The following is a 20,539-nucleotide window of genomic DNA, read 5'->3' as shown; positions in this document are numbered from 1 at the left end:
TTTACAAAAAACAACTGAGTCAGTAATTAAGGGCTAATGTTTTTATTATCTACTTACAAATGTAAGTACAAGTCCTTGTGGACCTATTTTCCTTATACAGCAGGCTTTTTACTTAAACTTCTAACGAGGGTTTTTTCATGCAGGGAGTTGCTAAACTGTGATCCCAATGTTTTGAGACTAGTACTACATGAAAAATGTCAATAGAGAAAGGGCATTAAAAATACTAGGAATGTAATATTAGCAGCAGTGTTCTTTGAAATATACTCTCATACGTATTCTGCAGACAGTGCTGAGAATATTGTAAACAGCAGGCTGTGAACTGCTGGGCAAACATGATGACACAATTTCTACATGCAATTTACCGCAAGCATCTTTTTCTGCAGTATGATCTGTAACAACAAAAATGGCCATCAGACAACAAGTACACCGACTCTGATACATCTGACAGACCAATACTGTCTTTGTTATCAGTCAGCTGATACAACGGTGGGCTGAAATGTATTACAAATAAGCTAAAATGTGAGCGATTATCACTCCATCTGCTGAGGTGTGCTTTCTATATGGGCCAAAATGGAGATGGTGCTTTTGTGAAGCTTCACGGCGAGGCGGACCCACTCTCCTGCTCGTACCTCCAGGGGCTGCTGCAGAACGACGGCGGCCTGCTTCCAGTGAGCAGCCTGGCCGAGGGTGCTCACGCAGATCTCTTCGTCCAGGTAGATGTGATACCAGAAGGGAATTGCAGTTATTCTGCCTGTAGATGTAGCCTGGACCTGTTCATTCAGAACCAAAGAAGCAAAGTCAGAAAGTAAAGTGAGGTTAAAAGTTTGTGGGGGGAGACAAATACAGGTCTGACTCATTTCTACTTCTTTTTTCATGCTTGTGAATTTTAATCAGCAGATTTAATGTGTAAATTAATTTTCAGCACTTCAGCCCTGTTCTATCACAGGTGACATTTCTTTTTCAATTTATTTACTTAAAAAAAATTTTTTTTAATACATGTTCCAGTCATGATGCGATCACTGAAAGTACTGATGCACAACTAACCTTGACTTCTCTGTTAATGTAGTTTGCGTTGGCATCCATGAGGTTGAGAACAAAGAGCTCTACAGATTCACTGAGGTGTCTGCACTCCAGTGTGGAAAAGTCCAGAAACACATGGACCGGTACCTAAAAAACATAATAAAGGAAAGGGAACAATTATGTTGCATTTCATTCACCCACAACTGAAAAAAAGCCTTCTTAACATTAACAAATACTGATCGTGTCAACAAATGCCATAACTACTATAAATACTTATAGGTACTCTAAATACTTACCCATAAATACTATTACCCAGTATGGCCCAGAACAGGCATTTATGCTTTGAAAATGTCACATAAACGCCACTTTACCAGGTACTTCCTGCAAGTACCAGGTTGGACCCGTTTTCCTTTACTGGCATGCATTGTGGTCTTCTGCTGCTGTAGCCCATTAACATGTTATGTATTCAGAACAAGTAATTTTTTGAAGTACAGTCACCTTCCCATCGGCTGACCTCCAGCATCAATGAGGCATTTTCACCCAGAGAACTGCTGCTCACTGGATATTTTCTCTTATTAGGACCATTTTCTAGAAACCCTAGTGATGGTTATGTGGGAAAATCCCACCAGATCAGCAGTTTCTGTCTGTCACCAACAACCATGCCACATTCATTTAAATCACCCGTCTTCCCCATTCTGATGCTCAGTTTGAACTTGAGCAGGTCGTCTCCACCGTGTCTACATGCCTAAATGCAACAAGGAGCTGCCATGTGATTCGCTGATTAAATATTTGCTTTCATAAGCACTTAAAACTAAAAATAAAGCGGCTGGTAAGTATATAAGCTCTAATCTTGTGTGAATCTCACTCATGCACTGGCTCTGAAATTGGCACTCAGTCACCAAACTTTTAAGAAAAAATTGAGAACCTCTGACATAAACACGTGTAAGTAAGCTTCAGGCAGAAGATTAAAAAAGGAGCTCTTGTTGAATCTTTCTTATTATTTCTTAAAAGAAGAAAAAAACTGTTTACTTCTGCTAAAGGTACAGATTATTTTAAAATTTAATAGCAGGCTAAGATTAAAAAGAATAAAGGAACAGCTAAATTGACTCACTGTTGTTGGTCTCAAAAATTAGTTTTCAACCACACAATGTTATTTTCAGCAGGGACCTCACTCCCTCACGGGTTAGCTCAAAAACACATCTTCCACCTCATCCAGACGGGCCGCAGCAGACCTAAAAACCTGCCAGAAAGTGGCAGCACAGAAACTGCCATAGTTTCCTTGACTACAGAACAAAAGAAGCTTTTCTCCTCCCTGTCGCAGTTGTGCAGACCTCAGAGCCCACTGTTTGATGTGCCTGATGTAATGTGCACTGATGTATTCAGGTAGGAATGTCTTAGGGCCAAGCTATGCGTTGTGTCTTGTGTGACAGTTGTGTTAGGAAGTGCCCTCCGCCGAGGGCTTCAAAGACAACATCTGTTAAAACAAACGACCGTCCCGAGAGAGGCCTGCAAAATTAGAGCGCAAACATCATGCTAGGGAAAGAAAAAAATATTTCCAGACCAAATAAAGAAGAAGAAATTCAAAGGAAATTCACAGCTTGTTTCACGCAGAGACACACTTCAAAAGAAGAGCACAGAAAACAAAGTCCTGGACCTTGGTATTCCAAATGAAGTACTTGTGTGTTTTCTACCAATCCGCCTGATTATCTCTGGCACGTCACATTCGATCGGAGATATTTTTTCTTATACTTTAATAACACCGCACCACGTGTCAGTCCTATTTAAAATAACCCTTTTGTACGATCTTTGTAAATGATGCGGGCTTACAAACATGGCATACTGTATGCGAAAACTGTCAATATTGACTGTTATTGCATCATGAACATGAGACAGAATATCAGATACAAGCAGCCAGAGAAGTACAAAAGCAAAGTAAAAACTGTTTTATGAAAACTGAAAAAGTCTTGGCTTTACAATCTGGTTTGATTGTGATTCCCTGTAATTTATTTGACCTAATTTAAAACCACTATAGATCGTAAGAAGACGCTTTGTAGCTGAAATTATTAAGCTGTTATAAGTAAAACAACTCATGTCATCCTCCTGTTTCGAAATTAAGTCTTGAAAAATGTTTGTGCCATCCACACTGAGAAGAATATAAGTCGCTTAATTTAAAATGCTAATATAGACAAGGAATCTGGTCTGCTTAAGCATGAATGAAGAAATAATACAAAAACAAAAGTTTTGGAGCATGTTTGAGTACTGATGGAAATGGTGGGGGGTTTTTCCAAGAAGGAACAAATATGGTTATGGAATAACGGACCAATTCTTCATGGCATAAATACCGGCTTGAGAACTAGTGACTGTGGAAGTCATCTGAGTACAGTAAACTCATTGTGATATTCAAGAAACCAGTTTGGGATGATTTGATCTTTGTGACATGGAGTGAAGAGGGTGGACATGGTCAGCAACAATACTCCTGTGAGCCTGTGCAAACTGTAGCTTCAGTGTCGTTATTAGCTGACATGTCTCCTCACTGACACTCTTCTGCATACCTTGGAAGGTATAAAAGTTTTAAAAAATTATATACAAGTAATCTCTGTAAGCTAAAAGCTCAAGCTTCAGACTGTCCTAATTTTTTCTTCTATTACTGGGTCTGGCTGGTGTCAGCAAGAGGGGATTTCCTTATATGGTCATTCTCAGGCAAAACCAGAAGTATCAGGCTAAGCGTAGCATGCACACCTGCTCCATCCGACTCAGAAAGTTTAGCATTACGTTGCAGGTTGCAAATGTTTTGGTTGCAAAAAAAAAAGCAAGTCAAATCTACTTTTCAAACAACAGTCGATACTAATTGCCAGTGGGTTTGTCCTTTCAAACTGTGGTATTTTTTTCCCTGTGGATGTTCACAATGTCCATATTCCAGATTGGATTCAATGTACAGATGGATCTGAGACGCTGCCATTTTTTTTTTTTTTAAAACAACCTCCACACCGGCAAGTGGAAAAGATGGTGCACACAAGCACAAGCCAGCTGGAGGCAAATCAAAGAAAGTGGTTTTAGGGGAGGTGGTTTTAAAAAGACAAAAGCTGAAACTGAGTCTGTGCAAAGGTGAATGAACTGAAGGCTGGCATCAACACCCAGTGTAAGATAAATAAGGATTTTTTTTTTTTTTTTACCTAAAAACCACTAAACTACATGGAAATAAGTATAATTTTCACCCACAGTACATGGAAATTATGGTAAATTGTCTGGTACTTACATAGCGCCATTCTACTCAACACTCAAAGCACCTTCTATTACTACCAAGTCTCATTCACCCTATACACAGTCATAGTGCTTTTATGTCCCCCAAGCCCTTTTTCTAACATTCACACAAAACTCCAGGTTCAGAAGCTTGCCCAAGGATACTTCAGCACATGGACTACAGGAGCCAGGGATTGATCCACTGACCTTCTGACTCTGACCTGAGCCACAGCTGTCCCGAACGATGGAGCTACAAACTTTAACCCGGGCACTTTTTGTTTGATTCTGATCAAACAGTTGTTTGAACTTTGCACTACTACATGGTGCTCTGTACACAGCTTAGAAATCCATGTTAAAGGTGACAAATTTATAGAAACTAACATTAGCAGGGATCGTAATCAAAGGCATATTTTTAGAACCTAACGATATTTATGCAAAAAAACACGTATTTACCAATTTAAGACACACACACACACACACACACACAGAGTCATTTACATGCAAAACAAAATACCATAATAAAGTGTTCTGGTAGATTTTGCAGTCATACTTACAGTGAACTGGTTGATGAAAGGAGCAATATTGAATCCAAGTGTGGGCTCCTGACCCTGGACAGCGCTTTCCAGTAGCAAAGTCTCAGACTCCACCAGCATACCATACACTACAATCTTTCCCGGGAAAATACGTCCTCCTTCCTCCAGCAGACATCTGGGATAATTGATAGAAATTGAGCTGACACGTCTAAAAGCAAAGCACTAAAAACTGAATCAAAACATGCAAAAGCAAAATACTTTATCAGTTGCACACTCCTACCTGGCCAGTGACGCTTTCTCCATCAGCTTCTGCCGTATGAGGCCGCAGGTTTCTACACAGTCCAGGATGATGGCACTCCACAGCTTCTCCCTGGAAGGCCTTTGCAGCATCCCCTGCTCATCCTCCGTGTTGTTTAGCCAGAACTCCAAATGCTGTTCCGAGACATTATTGGAGCGAGCCAGTCTTATAAGCACTTCCTGTTGCTTCTTCTTTTCCACCGAGCTGAAGGCTTTCACGTGACCCTGGCTGGCAGCGATTAGGGAGAGCAGAGAGAAGCCTTCCGACACGTCAAGCACATAAAACGGGCTCGCGCAGCGTGTGGCCACAACGGGGCCGGGCTGAAAAGCGGACCCTCGCTCTTGGTTTTGGCACTTAACCTTCAGCTGGGAGATGAGTTTGGCTAACGCAGTGCAAAAACTCTGATGGTAATCCTGATTGTTCAGGAGCGCCATTTCCGAACATTCCAGCATGCAGAAGTCTCTCGCTTGACTCTGATCAGTCTGAAGACATGCTAATGCACTGCACAGTTCTGCCTCTGGGTTTGGGTTTGAAACAGGATACTGAGAATCCATTAGTTTGTCTAAACTGATTTTATGGCCGTCTCTCAGCACAGCAACACTGCAGAGCCTCAGGTAGGCATCTCGGCAGGAGACTTCAACAATCAGCTCATCTCGTGGCTTCAGGACAAAACCTGAGAAAAAAAAATTCAATGAAGGAAAATGATCAAGAGACTCAAGAAATAAAATTATACTGAAAATTCAGTGTAACCATTAGGCCTTACTAAAGATGCATTACTCTTAAATAACACGTAATTATACATTTTTTTTGCCTGTTTTTGATCATTTTTATTGGTTCGTGTTTGTGTATGGCTTCTCAAACGACCATGAACATCCCCGTGTACCAAAGTATTCTAAAGTAAATATAAGGTCATCTGTCTGTCATTCATTTACAATAATGAGGGACACTGATAAAGTCATACACAAAATCAAGATCACTCCAAGTTCATGCTGTTGAAGCTGCTTCTACAAGCTACTGAATCATTTTTATTTATTTATATTTTATTAAATAAATAGCACCACGTTTTGTTTTTGTAACACTCTGATTCGAACTAAAAAAGGATCTATTTTCTGACTGCATACTATTCAGTACTTGCATCCTTCCAGATAAGGAAACGTCTGCTTTTACATGCTTCGTCTATTCCTTCTCAATCTTTTTGTGTTAGCAACGAACGTCACTTGTGTCAAAACCATTATTTTAAAATAAGTACACATAAACATGATTTATAGACACAGTAAAAAAATATATTTAAAAACATCTTAAAAATATATTGAACACTATTTAGATGTCTGCTGAAATGTGAGATATGGGCACGCAGGATGGAAAACAAAAAGAGCACAGAGGAGACGAAAGGAACCCAGCAGAGAAATTATAATTCAAGGGACCAGGCAGCGAGAGGATTCCTACAGGAATAACATCTGCTCGTGTCTTCGCGTCAACACGCGGCTCGTCACAGGCGTTTGAGGAAAATGCATATTTATTGCCTATAAGAATTTCATGAACACTAAAGAGTGTCACAGGCGATCAGGGCGCACGTGTCACGGCAGCGGGGAAACGGATGTTGGCGATCACCGGGAAAGGTGGCAGCACCCTTGAGGCTGCCTTCGCCAATTAGCGCTGCAGTGAAATGCTGTAGAGGCCTGTCTCGAAGATGATGTACTGCGATGCCAACCGGAACATGTCACCTAATGTCGGTGGCTATTAAGTTCACGCTGGCCTGGGATGGTAGCAGAGTAAAGAGTATGCAGTGCCCTTAGGTACATTTGCCAAAGTTAATTTAAAGCTCAGAAAGCAATTAAAACTTTTTAAAAGTCTTGACAGTTTTAATGTTTCATAGTATCCATTTTATGCTACTTTAATAGCCTTACTGTGAGCCTTAAAAATACAGAGACGTGTGCTATTTTTATTTGAGCTGATACCATATTTCTTAAATGAGTCTTACAATTTCACTAAATGTGATTTTTACAGTGTCACTAAATTACATGTTGTAGTGGAAAATTCCCAGAAAATAACAACACAGAAATTATTATTAGCAGCTAAAATGCTTCTTAAAGTAATCCACACATTATTAAACAGAGAAGACTTTAACACACACTGCCCTCATCTGACGTAACACAGAAATGCAAGATAAACGAGAAGCAAACACAAGCAGATCGGATGTTTCATTTAAACATGCTCAATTCATGAGAATGAAGAAGTGGACTGGTTATGTGCTTAAAATTTACCTTAAGACAAGGCTAACAAAAGTAATGTATGTAAACTACAATAAGTGTCCACCTATCTTACCCTTGGCACTGTGGAAGGGGTAGATGGCTTGTTCCCAGCAAGTGTCCTCCTGGGGTCCAGTAGACAGACTGTTCTCCTCATCCAGGTGGAGCTGGAACCACACTGCCAAAGCATCCAGCTCTCCCTGCTGAATGACGGGCAGCCGGATCTCTTGAACCTCCCTGGAGCTCAGACCTTCCAGCTCCTACAGGTTACAAAACAAGTCACACTTAAAGCGGAAGCAACACATCTGTGAAGGAGCTAAAATCAAAACTCAATTCAAGCTTATACTCGGAAGGGCTGATCAATTTGACAGATGTTGCTGCTTTTAAAGTAATTCAAAGACAATCTGCTTGTTAGACTGAACAATAAGCAGATGTTGTTCGGCACTTTCAGAAATTTCAAGTCTCCAAGACCATTACCACTGTTTTGCTATTAAATCTCTCCTCTCATGCTGCTGGCACGCACTGAGAGTTGCAGTGAGGCGGTTACAGATTATGACATAAAGCGGGTTGTCTGCTAATCGGATGGTCAGTGGTTCAATAACTGGTTCCTCTAATCTCTAATCATGTGTGTATGTGTATGTTAGACAAAGGCATTTAAGAATTAAAAAAGCACTGATATGAATGCATGAATGAGGCTTGTAGTAATGAGCACTTTCTCCTCAAATTGAGTAGAAAAGCACTACATTAGTACCAGTCCATTTTCATCTATTGCAAAGAGCAGTGTAGTATGCAATACAGCAAACATCATCTGAGATGGTTCAATTCCACCTTAAAAAAACAATATTTACTTCAGTGCAAGCATGCCAGTGGATATGTTAAAATAGTTCAAAATTTGAATGCTAACACTAGAAAAATACATTTCCAAGTTGCACTCATATCTATGAAAAGGTGGATTTGAATGGGAATTAGCAGAGTTCCCTCTAGTGGATAAACTCTGCAACATCAACACTCAAACACAGAGGAAGGGTGTTCCTCTCATCGCTTCTTTTTTTTTTTTTTTTAATGTAATTTATCAGCCAATATAAATGCCAATAACAATCTATCAGCCAATATAAATGCCAATAACAATCTATCAGCCAATCTATCACCCTATCGATATATCGGTCCGGTTCTACACATAATAATCGTAATCTCATACGCAAGAGGTTCTTAAAGGAACACCTTCCAAATGTTAAAGAACAAAGTGCAGCTGGAAAAGTTTCACTTTCTATAGTTTTCAAGACACCAGCTGCACGTTTCAGCATAAATCTAAGTATCACTTATCTGCTAAAGTGGCAGCGCTGCATCGAGGCGACAGCCCGCTTACTACACGTGTATGAATAAATATCCTTTGCCTGTAACGAGGTCAGATAATTCTTTTCTCATTATTAAATTATTCTGGTCATTGCTATGGCAGACAAAGGACACGCAAAAGTAAAGTCAAAACAAACTAATATCATACTGGCTATTTCTGAATATGCGTCAGCCCTCATCACCTGCACATTGTTGAAATCTATGTTGAGGGCTGTGAATGGCTCTGTGAGAGGTTTATATCCTCCTGGCAGTCTGCTGAGTCTTTCTGTAGTGTACGGCTCCATGGAGTCGTCTGGTTCGGAGCTGCAGCTCACTGGGCTGTGGAGCTCTCCAGCTGCAGCCATGGAGAGACCGCCCACCTTTGTCACACACAGCCTGCATAAAAAGAAAAAAAAGACACGCAGTCAGCTGATTGATGCAGACAGCTAGTGAACACAAGTGTTCTTTTTAAGGTCGCTCCCGGGTCTACCTGTGATGCCGGCGGATCTCGCTGCACTCGACAGCCATACCAAAGACAGTGGCTCCTGCGGGGATGACCCGTCCTGTGGCAGACTGCTCCCCAAATTCATTCTCACCCCTCTGTGGGGAAAAGGCATATTTGTGGCTAATGCTACTAAGCATTTAATCCTATTAATATTGTTAACACTTCACATGAAAGTCGACTGGATGCATTTGGCTTTAACAGCAGGGTAAAACTACTTGTAAGTTACTGGATGTGCTGAACTGTCACATCTCACACTATGAACTCCGATTTTGCATGTGTTATTCTGACACTTAACAGGCTGCTCCTTGGCTATACATTAACAGATGCTTGTGCTGACACTGTGTTACCACCCAGGCCAGTGTCGCCCGCATGTAGCTTTTTCTGTGCTTTTGTCATAGGCGGATCCTGCTCTGTAGTTCCTCTTACTCTGCCAACCAATCGGCAAGCTCGACCTGCTTTTGTTGCCTTATTTAAGCACTTCAGGTCAATACCAGGTGACTAGAATTGCATTTTTTGCAGCCCACCACTGCACCTTTTGGTCTACGCCACTGACAAACTTCTTATAAGCTTAACTGACTCAGGCTGAGCAGGCCATAAGCATGCAATAAGTGCAGTTTATCTGCATTTCTGAGGTATTTCTTTTACTGGCTGTGGGCTGGGTCAGGCTGAGCTCTCTCATTCACACAGATACACACAAACACATAAACACCACAGCGAGACGTTTCAAATGGTTGTGTTGTGTTGTGTTGCTTTCATTTTCCTTTTATTACTGAATAAGTCACTGTTACTTTGTTAGCCCGCTTCTGTCTTTTTATTCCTTTCGCAGATTTGACCGGTCCTCTCCTACTTGCAGTTTTATTGCACCTTTTGTTTTTTGCAAAGCAATAAATAACTTTGCTAAACCAACAACAACTGGTTTTATGCCTGTACCCTACAAACTGGTAACGCTGAGTTGTGACGCAGAGATTATGTCAGAACTTCTTTTTTGGGCTAAAACACGTGATCGCTTTCTTGATGCTTGTCCCATCAGTTCAATAGGAAGTGTTACTCACTAGATGACTTTTGAAACCTTTTCTATCTCCGTTTTCACCTACCTACATATGTCTTCTGAATTTATGTGATTTTTTTCAAATTAATTACATCCGTTTTATCCACATGGCTCATGTGCAAAACTGTCCAAATGTTTTATTTATTTATATGGGATTTTTGAGCTACAAACATTGCTTCTTTCGTACATTCAGTCGTTATTTTTTAAATCTGATCTCAGACCAAAGCCCCAACCATGGTTCAGTTTGTTTTGTTGTGTAAGATAAGTATTAACTTTAAGTACTGAGCGCTCAATTGTGTGTTTTTTCAAATAATCTATTAAAGTACTTCACTTGAACATTGGAGAAACTGAACTTCACCCAAACCCAGTGTCATCCCTCTGTAAGTGCATGAATGCATTAATGATTGCAGCTAGACATGTGCAGTTTATTTACTAGTTTATGAAGGACTGCCGTGTTTACAGACTCATCTTTGCGTTTAATGATTAGGAGTTACCTTGGGCGGCAGCAGGAGGTGGTGCCAAGCGTGAATCAGACTCTCTATGATGCCCTCTCCAAACAATCCTGCATCTACTGTCTCTGTCACCACCAGTGATACTCTTTGCAGGAAGAATAAAAGCATTTATGGAAAAACCTTATTTTTTAAAAGACTTCATAAAACAAGGATCATTACACCACTACACACTGAGACTGGCTAAACTACAACACCTGGAGGGTGATTAAAAAGTATTTTAGGTACAAAGTGCACCTGTGCGGTATGTCCTTTGGCACTTCCATCTCTAGGGACTTCATATGGAGGATCTTGATGCTGCCGTCCATTCCATTAGCACTCACCACCTCACAGGCCAGCTCATACATGGTCTTTGACAGCTCACAGGCGTACACCTCAGCAGCCCCTGCCTTCTTAGCACACATACTTCACAGAGAGAAACAGGAAATCAGGACAAGAATTCACCTTTGAAGCCACAATAAGAAGCATAAATCCACCACTAACTCTGGAGTTTGTATCAAAGAGTCCAAATTTAACTTTCAAATCACACTGGATAACTTAAGCAAATGAACAGGTTTCAAATTCCAATGGAAAATGTCTCACCCAAGGATTCCAGTGCCAGTACCTATGTCAAGTACAGTGTTGCAGCCCTTCTGAACAGCCTTCTGAATGGCTTGCTGGTACTTCTGGTTTCTCCCGTGGTCATTGAGCATGAAGAAATGCCAGCGCTCCACCAGCCAGTTGGCCACACGGTAGAAGTTCTCTCTGGCCTCTGGGTAGTCTGGTCTCATCTTTAGAGCTTTGTGAAAATAACCTGCAGCTTCATCTCTAAATCCCATTCTGGATGGTAAAGGGGGGAAAAAAGCATAAAAATATAATTTATTGAGAGAATGTAAAATGCTACAGAACTAAGAAACTCAAGTGCTTAAAACACAAATCCTATAGTATAATATACTACAAGCAAAGTAATATAATAGAATTTTTTTTAATCCATTTTCTTCCACTTATTCGAGTCCAGGCTGTGAGGTCAGCAGTCTAAGCACAGATATCCAGATCTCACTCTCCTCCACTACCTTCTCCAGCTTTTCAGGGTGGGACGCTAAGGCATTCCCAAGCCAGCCCAGAGATGTAATCTCTCCCATGTGTCCCGGGTCTGCACTGAGGCCACTTCCTGGTAGGGCACACCCAACACACCTCACCTAAGAGGCACCCAGGAGGCATCCTGAACCATTGAGCTGGTTAATTTAGATGTTTAGTAGCAGCAGCTCTACTCTAGCCTGCTCCCAAATGACAGAGCTCATCACCTTAGCTCTAAGAGAGCTAGACCGCTACCCTGAGGAATGACTAAACTCATTTCTGCCATCAGTATCTGTGACCTTGTTCTTTTACACACACACACACACACACACATATATATATATATATTAGGGGTGCAACGATACTCGTATCGATATTGAACCGTTCGATACAGTGCTTTCAGTTCGGTACGCATATGTATGAACAATACAAAATTTGTCATTTATTTTATCAACTTTCCTTCTGACAATGCTGTCTGTGTTGAGCGCTCAGTGAATCTGCGTTTGACTACTTCGCCTAGGCTGCACTGTCGAGCGCAGATCCACTGAGCGTTCAACACAGACAGCATTGCCAGAAGGAAGAGCGCAGGGCAAGCTAGCGAGACAGAAGTTAAGCTCTCCTTGCAACATGGCAAATTGAATCCCCCCCACCCTCATTCAGATCTGGCGTTTGGAATTATTTTGGTTTTCATGTGACGTATGACCCTGAAGGTAAGCGAGTCATGGACTAAAGTAAAACAGTATTTTGGATGTGCCACGCAATGCTCAATTACATGGGTGGGAACTAGTGTGTTAGCGCAGTTAGCTCGTTAACATGTTGGCCGTCTAGCCCCACTCACTGGGCGATCAGGGGTAGCTCGTTAACGGAGATTTGCCGTGTTGTGGCGTTAACGTCATTTCAACGAGATTAACGCTGACAGCACTAGTGGAAACACAACAAATATGACTGCACATTTACACCGACATCATCCTAGTGCAAAGACAAGTGGAAGCAGACAAAAACAACAAGCATGCATGCTACAAACTTTACCCGAGTCATTTAGACAGCCGTTAGCACATGATTCTCCTTATGGGGACCTGATATGTTTAATATTGTGGCGAGCTCAGACAAGGAGGAGACGGAGGTATCGTTTGGTCTTGCTTCCCGTGAGCTAGCCAGGGAGCACAGCCGTTTATTGACATCTGCCGAAGAAAACTGCTCAGCGCGGCAACAGCACAGCAAAAACAACAACAACTATAACACACAGGGCGCCCTCTGACCCCGGAAGGACACACCGTCGCAGCGAGAGGGCGTCACCCGTCACTATGGCAACATAAACAAAACATAACTGTACAAACAGAACCCCGACCAGCCCTGACCCGCTACATAGCCCCCACCTAAGGGGTCAGTCGTCCCCGACGACCCCATTACCCCACACAAAGTCCTGCAAATGTCCAGGTGCCTTCTTTTGGCGCACCGGCCGGTCACGACCGGCGGGGGGAAAGTCACTCGGGTCGGAACATGGGGTGCCACCATCATCCCACTTCTGACACCAATGTGGCGAGCTCAGACAAGGAGGAGACAGAGGTGTCGTTTGGTCTTGCTTCCCGTGAGCTAGCCAGGGAGCACAGCCGTTTATTGACATCTGCAGAAGAACACTGCCGCTAGCTAACTGCTCAGCGCGGCAACCGCACAGCAACAACAACAACAACAACACACAGGGCGCCCTCTGACCCCGGAAGGACACAGCGTCGCAGCGAGAGGGCGTCACCCGTCACTATGGCAACATAAACAAAACATAACTGTACAAACAGAACCCCGAACAGCCCTGACCCGCTACAATATGCTGCTGAGAATATAGCCCAGAAGAAGTGTATAGTATTGCTTTTATTTTGGAAAGAGCCATTTCTCTGTAATAAACTCTCTTTTCCAAAGATGAGTGATTCCTCAATCAGATACAGGGCTTGCAAAATCGCTAGCCCGACGTCCCGGGGCTAGCGATTTTTCCAGTCGGGCTACCAAAATCTATCTTTGCCCTGCCCGTCGGGCTATTGTAGGAAGGAAAAATATATGTCAATGCTTTTCTCATTCTTTCGGAAATGTAGCTGGGTAATTATGTCATTGGCATCGGTGAGCCACTGTCAATATGTGACATATTGAAATCGTGTTTGAATTTGCGCTTGTTTTTTGCTTTCACTTTGCAATTGCGCGAACTGTGTATAGAGAGCGACAGCACTGATTGGTGAGTGATGATAATTTGTGCACCAATTCCTCTGACATCGTCTTATCAATCCTTAGCTTACTATGCAAACATGACAAGTGAAATCTCCCGCAGCAAGCTTAAACATGTAAGAGGTTGATCGCGCAGAGAATCGCTGACCGTTATGTGTGTGTGTGTAAAAGCAGCAGGATATATATTTTAGTTCTGCTGAGCCAAATAAGACAGGTCAGGGTGAAGAAGTGACAGCCAAAGAAAAGCTTACCACAAAACGGAAACGTTATGACAAATCAGACTATAAGGCAAAAAGAAAGTGCAGCTTTATGGTTTCATGGACAAAAGAATTTCTGTGGTTGCAATATGACAAGCTATATAACCGGGGCTGCACATAAGTGGTCCGCAGGTGCGCATTCGCTGTCAAAATAAAAAAAAATGCGCACAAGATATGAAGTTGCAACGCGTGTTTGCATACATAAGATTTTCAGGAGGACAGACATTTGTTTAAAACTCTTAAAGATGTCGAAGAAGCTCCTTTAAGCAATTACTTTGGTGTTCCTACACCTCCAAAGAAATGTCAGAAGGAGTCCGAACCACAAAAGAAGCGCGTATTCTCGGAAAAGTGGTTGCAGGAGGTGAGCTGGCTTCAAACAAATGATGTGGTGCAGAATATGCCGTGAAAATCCCACTCTAGCGGACAAAAACAGTGCTTTTTATATGGACGCAAACGCGCGTTGCAACTTCTTATCTGGTGCGCGTCTTTTATTTTGACAGCACATGCGGACCACTTATGTGCACCCGTGTAAATAACATAATGTTCTGCCGGGTGTGTTGTTGGTTTTCTCTCGATTCCTGAGTCGACAAGCGCCTTTGTTACTGGGACCAGTCATTTTAAGAAAGGCCCCCATTAGAACCCATGAGAAATGCAAGAAATGCATTATTGCTCAGTCTGCAATATCTTTCCCAGAACAAACACCAATTGCAAATAACATACTAAAAATAAACCTGAAAAATCTGTTTAGAACAGCGTACTATGTTGCAAAGAGTGAACTACCACTGGCAAAATTTAGCAGTCTTTGCAAACTTCAAAAAGCAAATGGCCTAGATCTTGGTTCCACTTGTCTCTTACCCGTGACTTCAGTGGAAATTTCAAACTCAGGATCTGACACAGACTGAACTGTCCTACACAGTTCTTACAAGTTCATAGAAATTTCTGTCCAATTAGAACCAAGTATTTGAGTTGATGATTGTAATTTTTATACAATGTTGTAATTTGTTTTTCAAAAAATTTTTGATTAATGTTTTGTTTCCTTTACAATATTATACATTAAAGTATAATATTGTAAAGGAAACAAAACATCAATCAAAAAATTGCTCTCTTTTTTATTCGGGCTACTTACATTTATTTTGGGCTACCAAAAACTGAAGAGTCCCTGCCCGAAGGGCTACCAGGGATTTTGAAATTTTGAGAGCCCTGAGATATATTTATTTTTTTAATTACTTTTGTTTCAGCAACATTACATTTAAAAACTGTACTTTTGAGTTAAAATATATATTTATAAGTTTAATAAATGACAAATTAAAAAGGCATGAACATTTTTTTGTATCGAAAAAATATCGAACCGTGACACCAAAGTATCGAACCGAACCGAACCGTGAATTTTGTGTATCGTTGCACCCCTAATACATACACTGACTGTATCTGTGAGTTTGCAGAGTAGAGTACCTGAACAGGTGTTCGCCCATGCTGTTTAGGATCACCTCGTCATCAGGGAAAAGTTCCAGAGCTTGTTCATAGCAATCAAAAAGATACTGAATGCGGCCCAGAGAGTCCAGTTCTTCTGCCCATTTGAAGAGAGTGAACCTGAAAGACTCCTAAAGAGAGAGAGAGATTTCAATGAATATCTTTGGATTTATTTATTTATTGATAAGATCATTGCTGTTAGGCCCAGTAATCATCTCTTCCTCTTTTTTATAGCCTTTAAAGGGAAAAGTTAAACTATTCTCTAGCTCTTCGGTTGTAATATGATCCTCTTCACTGATAAAAGCAGCTGAACGTTTCCCCTCCTGTAGTAGCTATGGTTTCTTACTTGCCCACAGGCTGTATCCCTTTGTATTTTAAGCATGCTCCCTTCCAGCTCACTTTTCAGAGAAACCTAACTTAGAACCTCCTGTGCTCAGGAACTATGCATCTTTATCCAAACTCACTTATTTGTCAAACATTTTGTACGCATTAAAGAAGCACAGTATAAAAACAAGCTCCAGTTTGGGTTTCACCAAAAGATCTCAACTCAGACTGCAATTCTAAAGCTTCAAATCGTCTTTGAATGACATCGGTTCTGTGACACTGTAGATCATTATATCCATAGAGGTCATGTGACTAGGTCAGTACTTCTGGCACACCATTAGATTAGAGCTTATCACTCAAACAAAAGTTTCACCATCTCTGTAACAGTCCTCGAGCTCTAATTTCCACTGCAGTCTTCTGGGGCTTGTGTAGGGTTTGGTTCTAGTACCCCTATTACTCTCTAAGTGCTCGCAGCTAAAGCATAAATACCATTTATCCACAGATCATATTCAGATTTTTTTCTCTGAAATACATCTGCCTTTTGTTGTCTGAAACCAGATTTTGCTAAATTTCAGTGCTCAGTGCTCCTCAAGGATCAGTCCCAGTCTTTATCTATTGTCTGGGATAATTCTAATTAGTCTTTGTCACTGACACCCATATTTTGTTTTGTTTGACTTCAAGTAGATGACCTGTGATGTGCTTTAACATTACATGAAACTGATGACTTACTAGACCACGCAGATGGTTTCACATCACACTTCTATTTATGTCTCTTCGCCGGCTCTCTGCTCAGCATCAAATTTCTCATTCTTATGAGCAACATGTGCACCTAAATTCCTTCATCTTCACTTCACTCACTCACTCACTGTCTGTCCCAGTGACACCATACTTTCCAAGTCTGGTTGTATGCACTGATTAGGGTATTTTAATTCATGTTTTTTACACTTTTTTCTTTTGTTTTTCTTTCATATTGCTTTTAATAACTGTGAGTTTTTTGTGATCCTCATTTCAGAAAAGCAGTGTATCAGGAAATCCTGCTCGCTTGCTGTAAAATTTGACCTCTGCGTGTATAATTGTGACTGGTTATCTGTGGACAGCGTTTGGCACCGAGTGCTGACGGACTGGTTTTCAGCATAGTGTAAACAGTAATTACCCTTGCAAAGTCCTTAAACACAGGTGCGAGGTTGAGCACCAGGAGGTAGTGTGCAAACGCAGTTCCATAATCTTGGTTGAACAAGCACTGCTGGGCACTTTCCAGAGAACTGGAGACCAGCTCGTTCCTGGCAGGATCGGCTCGGCGGCGCCTTCGAGTCCTCCTGCCGTGCTTCTGCCGTGTGCTGGTGTTAGGCATCCCTCAAATTAAGAGCAATAAATGGAAATTCTTTAAGAAAGATAATCATGATGCCATATGTACAATCTGAAGCCACTTTCAAGCCACCCCGCCCAAAGCACTACACCCAGAAAAGAAAAAAAACAAAAAACAAAGGAGCTTTTCTATGTCGTGAAATAGAAGATAAATGCAGAATATAAATACTGCATAAAAAAAAAAAACACAAATTAAAATGCTATATATTTAATCAGCCATATGAAAAAGAAAGCTTTAACAGAACTCTATGCAATCCTGTAAAAAAAACTTGTGCATCTTTACAATTTTCGCAGGAATTAAGAGCATAAGTAGCAGCCAGGTACAGCTAACTAAATACATTTGATTAACTGATCATCAGCAAGTGTGAGCGCCTCTATGAAAGCAGAGGTGTTGGCAGTGTGCTGATCTGGAGCATTCAGGTGTGTGTTAATACAGTGCCAGGGAAGAAAAGCGTCAACAATGAGCTCAGAGAAGCAACTGTTGGTGCCTACCAGTCTGGGAAGGATTACAAAGCCATTTCCAAACAATTTGAAGTCAATCCTTCTACAGTGAGAGAGATTATTCGCAAGTGGAAAACATTAAAGACAGACGCCAATCTTCCCAGTGAGATTTCATCCAAAGGTCATAGAAGGGGTGGGGTGTGTGTGTGTGTGGGGGGGGGGGGCACTCAGACTCTACAGGCCTCAGTTAGCATGTTAAAGTTCATAAAAGTGCAAGTGCAATTTGGAAAAACTTTAACAAGTCTGGCTTTTTTTTTTAAGAAATGTTGTCAGGAGAAAGCCTCTTCTCTCTAAAAAAGAACAATGCTCAGCTTTGCAAAGACGCTTGTGAACAAACCACAAGACTGATGGAGCAATGTCCTCTGGAAAGACAAGATTAAAGTGCAGCTGTTTGGTGGAAGCCAAACACAGAATATCAATACAAACACCTCAAACCAACTGTCAAGCATGGTGGTGGAAGGGTGAAAAAATGGGTTTGATTTTCAGCCACAAGGCCCCAGTACAGTGAGTCAACCATGAACTCCATATACCACAGCATTCTACACTCAAATGTAAGGACATTAATCCAGCTGCTAAGGCTTGGTGCAATGTGGGTCATGGAACAGGACAATGATGCCAAGCACAGCAGCAAGTCTACAACAGAAAAAGAATCAAGTCGTTGCTATTTCAATCAAAGCCCAGATTTCAAGCCGGTGTTGTGCCAAAAAGTGATTTTCGGTATTTGCCAAAAACTGATTGCTCATATTTAAACTGCTATAAGTAACTTGTTGGGCTATAATATGTGAAACATATGTCAAATGCATCCCTCATGGATGACAAAGTCATATTGAGCCACAAACAACATTTGTGTAACAAGGTAGAAGCTGCAATCAGTTTTTGGCAGTGACTTTTACATAACCTTTATTTATGTAGTTAAAATAAAATCTCATTAACACTAAAAATGTCTTTTGTAAGAGTAAGTTGGCCAAGAGGACAGCAGAAATGGCAACAAATATTACAATAGTTCTGTAAAAATATTTTACGTGGGGATAAAGGACCGGATTGGTTATAATGTAAGTACAATAACACAGAGTAGTAAAGATGGTTAAAAAAAAAGCAGATACATTTTTAATTATATATATATATATATATATATATATATATAACCCCTTTGTAAACGCTGTTAACCGAAGTCTATTTACCGACATACGTAAAGATGTTACACAGAAAAATTACACAGAAACATTGGAAATCAGTTTTTGGCACAACACCGGCTAAAACTCGGTGGCTGGACCTTTAGAGAGGTGTGCATAAACGAAAGCCTTCCAACCTCAATGAACTAGGGCAACTTTATAAAGTTCCTCGACAATGCGAGTCTGAATGATACAGAAACCATTACTCCAGGTTATTGCTCCTGAATCCGGGGTGCAGACCTGTGAAAACTTTCTTTAATGATTGTATATCGTACCTTTCATTTAGTCACACTTTTTAGATCTTCATTTTTTTCTCTCGAAATAGGCATGCCAAGTTATCATTATTATTGCCAACATAATATCGGCTTTATAACAGCTATTTAAAAATACTCTTTAACTTGCATCACTAACGTTCACTTACTGTATGCTGGTTTTGTCCACAGGCTGATGTTTAGAAATAAGCTACGGGGATGTTTGAGTGGTGCTGTTAATTTGGCAAACACACAAACGTTAACATTGAATTCACATCCAACACAGTCGTTAGCATGTTTGTTTGACAGTCCGTCTCCCAGCAGCACCCTGAAGATATTCTAAAAGTTGCTAACCAAAATTATCCGCAAAAAATGGACATAATCTCATATTCAGGCTCTGTGTTTGCTTATTCAAACGCCAAATTACATTTCTGCTATAAATCGTGCATCTACCGTTCAACAAGACAAGTGTCCGCACGCTGAATAGCCCCGAAGGAAACATGTCGCCAGCTAGACCAAGGTTCCGAAAGTGCAGCCGATACACTCGTTTAATTTGATTTGAAATTGTAAAGAGGACAAATGCACTGCAAAAACGTAGTGAATTTTTTAATCAGTTTATTTGCAGACCGACTTACAAAAAACGCGATTGCCTCGTACTTTATTCCCGCGGAACTCGTCACGGGCGGATTTTAAGGTAAAATCAAAGACCGTGACAAATCAAGATAATTCCCAGCCAGGAAAATCCCTATGGAAGTTCCCTCTTTGGGTCTTTCTGTAATTTGGCGATTTCGGTGAATTAACCCAACTGAAACGTTTTCTTTTACAATACGGGGAAAAAATATAGTTATTGTTTTAAACAAGAATCGGGTAGTACAGACTTTAGTCAGGGCTGCTATCCAATTATCTATGTGGTTTGGGGTTAGACCACACTATCTTTTGTGATTTTTTCAAATGTATTAAACTTACACATTTCCGACCGAAATACAAAGCCTATACAGTACTGTGTAAAAACCACTCCTCATTTCTTCATATTTTGCTGGGTGCAGGAATTTATTGAAACACGCGCAGACATACACAAAAACACAGTACCGGTATATGAGGCAAAAACAGAGTTTGTAAAATTCCAACCAGGTTGAAAGTCAGTGTTTGGTATGACCACATTTATTCTTCAACACAGCTTAAACTCTCTTAGGCAAGT

General features: G+C 41.0%; 1 protein-coding gene across 1 annotated transcript; it reads right to left on the bottom strand.

Annotated features, from left to right (window-relative positions):
- Window positions 1-26: 26 nt before the first annotated feature.
- On the bottom strand, window positions 27-19,962 carry prmt9 (protein arginine methyltransferase 9). Its single transcript, XM_040023859.1, has 13 exons — window positions 19,512-19,962; window positions 17,206-17,405; window positions 15,711-15,859; window positions 11,317-11,553; window positions 10,972-11,139; window positions 10,720-10,822; window positions 9,163-9,272; window positions 8,876-9,068; window positions 7,417-7,600; window positions 5,074-5,764; window positions 4,815-4,968; window positions 1,045-1,167; window positions 27-770 (listed from the first exon to the last, which is right to left on the bottom strand). Exons 2-13 carry the CDS (start codon window positions 17,401-17,403, stop codon window positions 531-533), a joined length of 2,550 nt encoding a protein of 849 aa, XP_039879793.1. The 5' UTR covers window positions 17,404-17,405; window positions 19,512-19,962; the 3' UTR covers window positions 27-530.
- Between the last annotated feature and the right edge of the window lie 577 nt (window positions 19,963-20,539).

This window comes from Simochromis diagramma, unplaced genomic scaffold, assembly GCF_900408965.1.
Source record: "Simochromis diagramma unplaced genomic scaffold, fSimDia1.1 OVJJ01000302.1, whole genome shotgun sequence".
Lineage (NCBI taxonomy): Eukaryota > Metazoa > Chordata > Actinopteri > Cichliformes > Cichlidae > Simochromis > Simochromis diagramma.
This window is presented reverse-complemented; position numbering and strand designations above follow the sequence as displayed.